Below are 6,913 nucleotides of genomic sequence, written 5' to 3' on the forward strand. Positions count from 1 at the left end.
TGAAAAAATGAAAGATAAAAGAATGATATGGATAATATAAATGAAAAGATAAAATATTACAAAATAAATTATTTATATTTATATTTTAATCCAATAAAATATTAATATATTTTTAAATAAAATATAATTATATTTTTTAAATACAAATTAATTGTTTTAGTTTTACTTATATAGAAATTTTGGATTCAAATCTTATTTTATCTTTGATGGAGATGAGAAATTAAACATGATAAAAATAATTTTACCGAATTTAAAAAATAAAATTGGTTTAAAAATTGGTTTTTGTTATTATAAAATTTTAAATTTTAAATTATTATAAAAAATTTAACTTAAAATAAATAAAACATTATTTACATCATATTTTGAAAATTTTATATACAATAGGAAGAATTGTGGTTTCTTGGCGTAAAAGCAGTTGGTGTTAATTTTTAATTTGTAACTTTTAGTGAATGTATTCTCACGTGAATATATATACTTTTTAATTTAGTATTTAAATTATTTACATAATTATTCTTTAAAATAATAACGCATCTACCATCTTTGAAAAATTACAGATTAAAGAAAAACTATTTTTATACATACTGACGACACCTCCCACTCTCATTTCCCGACTCCTTCCATGATGATGATGCACCACATATTACAGTCGACATCAATTCATCATAAATTATATATAGTTTACCCTTGCCAATGTCGTTTACCGCCTCTGAGCCCCGCCCGTGGCCCTAAGCAAGTCCGTTTCACACGGTGTCTTTCTCCTCCACCCAGCCGAAGAAACAAGAAACAAAACCTCCCTAGTATCATCGACTTTATTTTTGTATTTACATGCAACAAAATCTCTTCATTTAAAGCAGAACAGCCGGCCGTTAGAGTTCACAGAATAACCGCTATACGGAGTCCGCTTAGGTGTGGCCAAAGAACCAAGAGGCAGCAACGAATGTCGCGGAGCAAACAGGCGAAGAGGAGACAAGAAAGCACGTCTACGAGGTGTGGAAATTGAGGAAAAGTCGCCGTCCCCTCTTCCAAGCAGTCGCCTCGACAAACCTCCTGCCAACACATCAGAGGTTGGCGTTCCGCATCTCACCCATTTCCCCGACGCTATGCGCCTCAACCACGATTCTTGCCCGCCATTCGTTCCGCCAAGGCAGGCTTCCAGCCAATCTGCCATGTACTCCTTAATAGCGTCCAGACCCCGATCTACCACTTGGGGAGGGGGCAGAACTAGAGGATTCCCTTCCACGTTAAGAAACTGCAACTTTTCCAAGCGCCCAATAGACGCAGGCAATGCAGTGATTTGATTGTAACTGACATTTAACTCGATGAGAGACGTGAGACCCCCGATCGATTCCGGGAGAGACACAAGATAGTTAAAATTGCTGCTGAGATCCAGGTACTCGAGGTTCATCAAGTTCTCAAGATCTTCTGGAAGGCCTCCAAGCCTGTTCGTGTGGACATCCAGAAAGCGGAGGGACATCATGTGGGAGGTGGAGTAGGGAAGATGTGTGAGCTTGTTGGAATGAACACACAGCTTCCGGAGGTTCAGCAGTTCGAACCCCAGCCCCTCAGGCAGCCGTATGAGTTGGTTGAAATTGGCCATCAATTCTTCCAGTGAACTGAAATAAAAATTAAATGTCACCGGTCAAAAATCAGAAAAAATGGCGGGGGTTTGAGTGAAAAGAAATTACAAAGACAACTCTCAGATGCTTTGATTAGCCTACCGGCAGCTTTCAATACTATCAGGAAGCGCAGCAAGAGAATTCCCAGAAACATTGAAAACCTTAAGATTCACAAGACGCCCGATGGAATCCGGTAGCGATGTAAGCTGGTTTGACTGAATGTCCAAATGAGTAAGATTCACAAGACTTGTCACAGAATCAGGCAAAACCTGCAATAAACAATTGAATCAGCGTCAATTTGAGGTGAGAGATTCCAGCCGACTGCTAATAAATAATAGTCTTGAAACAATTTACCTGTAAGTTATTATTAGAAAGGTCAAGCTTGGCGAGTGTAGATGACAGTTTCCCTATTTCATGTGGAACACTGTGAAGGAGAAGCCCGCTAAGGTCGAGCTTATGAGAGGAGCTTTTATGAGAATCTTGATTTAACAGTGCTACAATTTGTTTTTCGGCCTCTTGAAATTCGGATGTGTGGCTATCCGAGAGCATTTTAGCGTCCTCCTTCGACTTCGTGGCTAGGGTTTTCCCATCTATCATAGGATTCCCATATATTTGGTACTGCTCCGTGAGCTTTAGAACGGCTTCGTATGGAATCTTTTCCTTTTCTGCGTCTTTCTTGGCCTGAATTTCCATCTGTACCTGCACTGACAGCAATAACCGCTAACACAGACATTCGAAACATTGCAGATACTAATACTCGACATAATAGGCAGGACTTACCCTTGCGGACTCCCAGTGAACCTCATCCATGCCCAGCGGACATGAAAGAGAGGCGATGACCTTCAATTTCTGGCATAACTCTGACTCGATGCGGGCCAAAGCTTGGTGAGGTTGCTCCAGCAGAGAAGTATCGGCTCGGGCGCTAAGACCTCCGATGGCTATAATAGGCATCTCGGTAACGGCTGTCATCTTAAAGTCGGAACACAATTCGTCAATTTATAGTATTTTCTATCGGACTTCGTTCAGATCTGCCGTGTAGACACAGATTTCTCCCGAATTGAAACAAAATTTTGGATTTCTTAGGCAAACACGAAGTCCAGATGTCACAGTTGTTGCATACCTACGGATAGTGAGTCTATGGAAATTCAAAATACATCTCAATCTTGGAACCAGAACAAAAAGTTCAGGCAAGAAGGCAAAGATATTTTACGAGCTTTGTATGATATTACAGAAAGAAGATTTAAATTCTTGGACGAAACGTCAGCCACTGCTGCTGCTAACGAAATTTACTTACCTGACAAAGTGATGAAGACTGCCTATAACCCAAGTCCCGATCGATTTTGGAATCGCAAGTACTTTGCCAACTGTATGTGCCAAGGCAAGTTAAGTTACTGGTATATATATAATGGGAAGAGTTAGTGGGTACGGAACTTTCTTGCAATGACGGTACGGTATTGGACGGAAAACGGACGGAGATAATGGCCCCCACCGTGGCCGCCTGTTCATTATGAAATTCATGATGGATAAGTGACAGCTCATAAGGTCCACTAACGCCAATAGTGTCGCGATCAGGAGGTCAACGATTCTAAAGCCCATCTGGAAGGAAGGTTAATTTAAATTCTTGGACGAAACATCAGCCACTGCTGGTGTTCACGAAATTTAGTGACCTCAAAGCTCTGACAAAGTGATCAAGACCGCCTATAACAGAAATCCCGATCGATTTTGGAATCGCGAGTACTTTGCCAACTGTATGTGCCAAGGCAAGTTAAGTTACTGGATATATAATGGGAAGAGTTAGTGGATACGGAACTTTCCTGCAATGACGGTACGGTATTGGCCGGAAAACGGACGGCGATAATGGCCCCCACCGTGGGCCGCCTGTTCATTATGAGATTCATCATCCTATCGCCCAAATGGATAAGTGACAGCTCATAAGATCCACTAACGCCAATAGTGTCACGATCAGGATGTCAACAATTCTAAAGTCTGTCTTGAAAGAAGGGAGAAAAGAATTGTGAAGCTTCACAATAAATGCTTCCAATTTTTCGACAAACCCTTTGCTAAATAGATTATCCCAAGAGTTAGTTGCCAGAGTATCTGCATAACTTTCCTTGTTGTTTTTGAAGGCTTCACATTCTAAAAGGAAAGAATGAACTATGAAGCTTCACAATAAATGCCTCCAGTTTTTCAACAAACCCCTCACTAAATAAATTATCCCAAAAGCTAGCAGCCAACATCTCTGCATAACTTTCCCTGTTGTTTTGAAAGCCTCACATTCTAAAATGAAATGTTTCTCTGTTTCCACTTTTTCAGAAGAACAAAAAGTGCATACCCTTTCCTCTCACACTTCCTTTGGCCTTTTTCAGCGCCCTATTTCACGACGGACTTGATGAGAATTAATCCTTAACTAAGCAATAAGAATTTTGGCTCTCCAAGAAATATTGGCCTCTATGTATGCCTTTGATTGATGATTATGAGTGGGATTAAAAACTTCAATATAGTGATTTTTCTTTCTTCCTAGCTCCTTATCCAAAGTACGTTTGTGGAACTTTTCCATAACAAAAGCTTTTATCTCTTTGTTGTTTATGGGACACGCGCTCAAGCGAATACCCCATTTACTAAACCATTTGTTATTTCGCTGCATCCAAGTGTTTTTGCTCATGCACAATCTATCATTAAAGACAACCTTAGACTATCTACCCTCTTCCATTTGCTCAATTTTTTTTAAATACCTTATGACTTGCACCATAGCAATTGCTTCAATAGGAGCAGTCCTTGTTTCACTTAACAATATATCATAAGAAACTGCACTTTTAATCTTAAATTTGTTTGTAATCAAACGCCTCTGAATTTTCTCAATTTGTCCCCACCGCATGTCGGAGGTATTGCTAGTCCACAGTTCATAACCATAGAGAATCACTGGAATCACTAGAAGCCCAAAAAGAGTTTGAGTGGTCTTCCAATCCCATAACTATATCTCTCTACACCTATTTTGAAAAGCATAAAATGCTTTCCAACCCCCCAAAGTTCTTTTCTTTCTACAACCATTCCAGCTTAGATTTTTGTTGAAGTCAATTCTGAGGTAATTGTAATCCGCAACTTCTTCCAGAATGTTGCCTTTAAAGTAGAACTTATGCTGGTTATGTTTTCTTTTCTTAGAGAAGACCACTACTTTTGTTTTTGCTGATATTGACTTGCATCCCCACACTTCTACAAAAATGCTCAAGGGATAGTAAGTGCTCTTGCAAACCAAGAGCCGATTTAGCAATCAGAATAAGGTCATCTGCATACAAAAGAAGCCTTATAACAAACTTGCACAAATAGATACCATCACCCACTTGTGAATTTAACCACCCCTCAAGCTTGTTGATATATAAACCAAAAAGGGTAGGAGACAGTGGGCAAGCTTGCTTGATCCCGATATCGCTTCTAAAACTTTCAAAAATGCCTACTGAAGTTCTAATTTTGACTTTCACCTCTTCATACAACCTATGCACAACTGCTCTCAAATGCTTAGGAACCCCAAGTTCCTCCATTCTCTGCGAAAGTTTATCCCTAGGAACCGAGTCAAATGCTTTTTTGAAATCAATAAAGCAACAAAATACTTCTTCCTTGTTCTCCCAAACTTTTTCAATGATGTGCCTTAAAGTTATGCAATGATCAACTGTGGAATGTTTAGGTCTAAAACTTGCTTGCCCTTTAGCATGCTTATCTCTTTCTTCTGCCCACTTACTAATTTTGTTTTCTAGCATGCTTCCAAATAGCTTTACAAACAAAGGGTTTATCATGATGGTCCTATAATTGGAGGAATTATTGATGTCATCACTCTTGAAAAGAGCTATTGCGAGACTAGTTGTCCAATCTGTGGGGAGCCCTTGTTGTATGATGTTGTTGAATATTTTGTAATGTGAGGTGTAAGAATCTTTGAGCCCCACTATAGATATTCTGCTTGGAGTTCAACTAAGTCTTTTGTTTTTCCAACACCCAACTTCTTGATACCCATCTCTACCTCTTGTACCGTGAAGAGTTCAGTATCTGTGTTGACCAAGGGGGGAGGGTCAACCTTGGGAACCTGCTCATAGAGTTGTCTTGCATAGTCAAACCATTTAGAAGCTATAATATTATTTTCAATTTGTATCTTTTTCAGTTGGAGCTCCTTCCAAAATAATTTGGGATTGTTTTTCCCAAAAAAGATTAGTTCTACCCTCCTTGAAACCATAAAATCAGATTTTTTCCTTCCTTATTGGACTAAAAATTAGAGTTAGAATATATACACAAGACAACAACTAAATTATGCTCATCATTCATAGTTACACACCATACTGGACTAGTCTCTCTAGTCTCTCTTGTTGCAAATGAGTGGTTCAAATTTGCAGAATTTTGATATATAATTCATATAATCCTTTGAGTGCACGAACCTACATTATCACTCGTACATTAATTTCTATCATTCAATCATTCAGATGTATTTTATATAATCCTTTGAGTGCACGAACCTACCATGTCACTTGTACATTAATTTGTGCAAATGAATCGTTTATAAACTTTTTAGAACGAAGGGACGATTACAATATTAAAAAAACATGGAAAATGAAATGCTTAGCAAGACGATAGCACGTCTTGTTTAATTTTCCATACGACACTCATTCTTAAGTTTGATAAAGATAATAGTGTAACATAACATGTCGAGTACGAAAAGTGGGGTTTCAAAAGTCTTCATGGATGGTTGTATATTTCAAAATTGTGGGATGTTGACTAGAGGGAAATGCGCTTTTTAACAATATACAGATGCATTATGTTTTACAATAACAGGATGTACTTTTTTAAAATAGTGCAAAGGGATACAACAAGGCCACAATGTCACTGGTTTAGGGTGTAGGTTGGAATGCTCGTGGGGTTTTTCCATTCTTATAATCGACGTAAAGGGATTGGGAATTCCATGCGTTTGAACATGTGTTATGAATGTCATGGATTCAGATATGGAATATAGGTGATCAGTGATAATAGGAAATATCCAAATTATTTTAAATTTTAAAATTATTTGTTATTTTTGAAAAAAAAAATTAATTAATTAATTAATAATAAAACTATCATAAATTATATTTATAAAAATATTATTATAATCATAATATAATTAATTTTCAATTTGGGTGTGAGGCAGGTTGAGATTGGTCTGGGGATCATCGACATGATTAAGAGATTAAATGTTTGGGATGGTGGGTGGTCTCTTCCACGCCCTCACATGCTCTCCGTCTTAATGTTGTGAAGTGTCGTAGATCTCATTGGATCCACAACGT

The 6,913-nt window shown here is 38.2% G+C and overlaps 1 protein-coding gene across 2 annotated transcripts; it reads right to left on the bottom strand.

The window, feature by feature from the left end:
* Positions 1 to 594: 594 nt before the first annotated feature.
* On the bottom strand, positions 595 to 2,993 carry LOC149241216 (plant intracellular Ras-group-related LRR protein 6-like). Of its 2 annotated transcripts, none has more exons than XM_089367463.1 (5): positions 2,911 to 2,993; positions 2,397 to 2,736; positions 1,971 to 2,315; positions 1,719 to 1,885; positions 595 to 1,613 (listed from the first exon to the last, which is right to left on the bottom strand). In XM_089367463.1, exons 2-5 carry the CDS (start codon positions 2,583 to 2,585, stop codon positions 842 to 844), a joined length of 1,473 nt encoding a protein of 490 aa, XP_089223589.1. In that variant the 5' UTR covers positions 2,586 to 2,736; positions 2,911 to 2,993; the 3' UTR covers positions 595 to 841. The 2 variants fall into 2 exon arrangements, with proteins under 2 accessions (XP_089223589.1, XP_089223590.1); XM_089367464.1 differs by having other exon boundaries at positions 2,397 to 2,585; positions 2,911 to 2,970.
* Positions 2,994 to 6,913: the final 3,920 nt, after the last annotated feature.

This window comes from Pinus tabuliformis, chromosome 8 (assembly GCF_031772625.1).
Source record: "Pinus tabuliformis cultivar Carrire ecotype Pingquan chromosome 8, CPIR1, whole genome shotgun sequence".
Taxonomy (NCBI): domain Eukaryota; kingdom Viridiplantae; phylum Streptophyta; class Pinopsida; order Pinales; family Pinaceae; genus Pinus; species Pinus tabuliformis.

Bases quoted from the DNA above. Each gene is read 5' to 3' on its own strand.
- LOC149241216 (XM_089367463.1), bottom strand. From the start codon at position 2,585: ATGACAGCCGTTACCGAGATGCCTATTATAGCCATCGGAGGTCTTAGC. The intron at 2,316-2,396 runs GTAAGTCCTGCC...CTGTCAGTGCAG, and splicing joins TTCACTGGGAGTCCGCAAGG to GTACAGATGGAAATTCAGGC. The intron at 1,886-1,970 runs GTAAATTGTTTC...TGTTTATTGCAG, and splicing joins TTTCTAATAATAACTTACAG to GTTTTGCCTGATTCTGTGAC.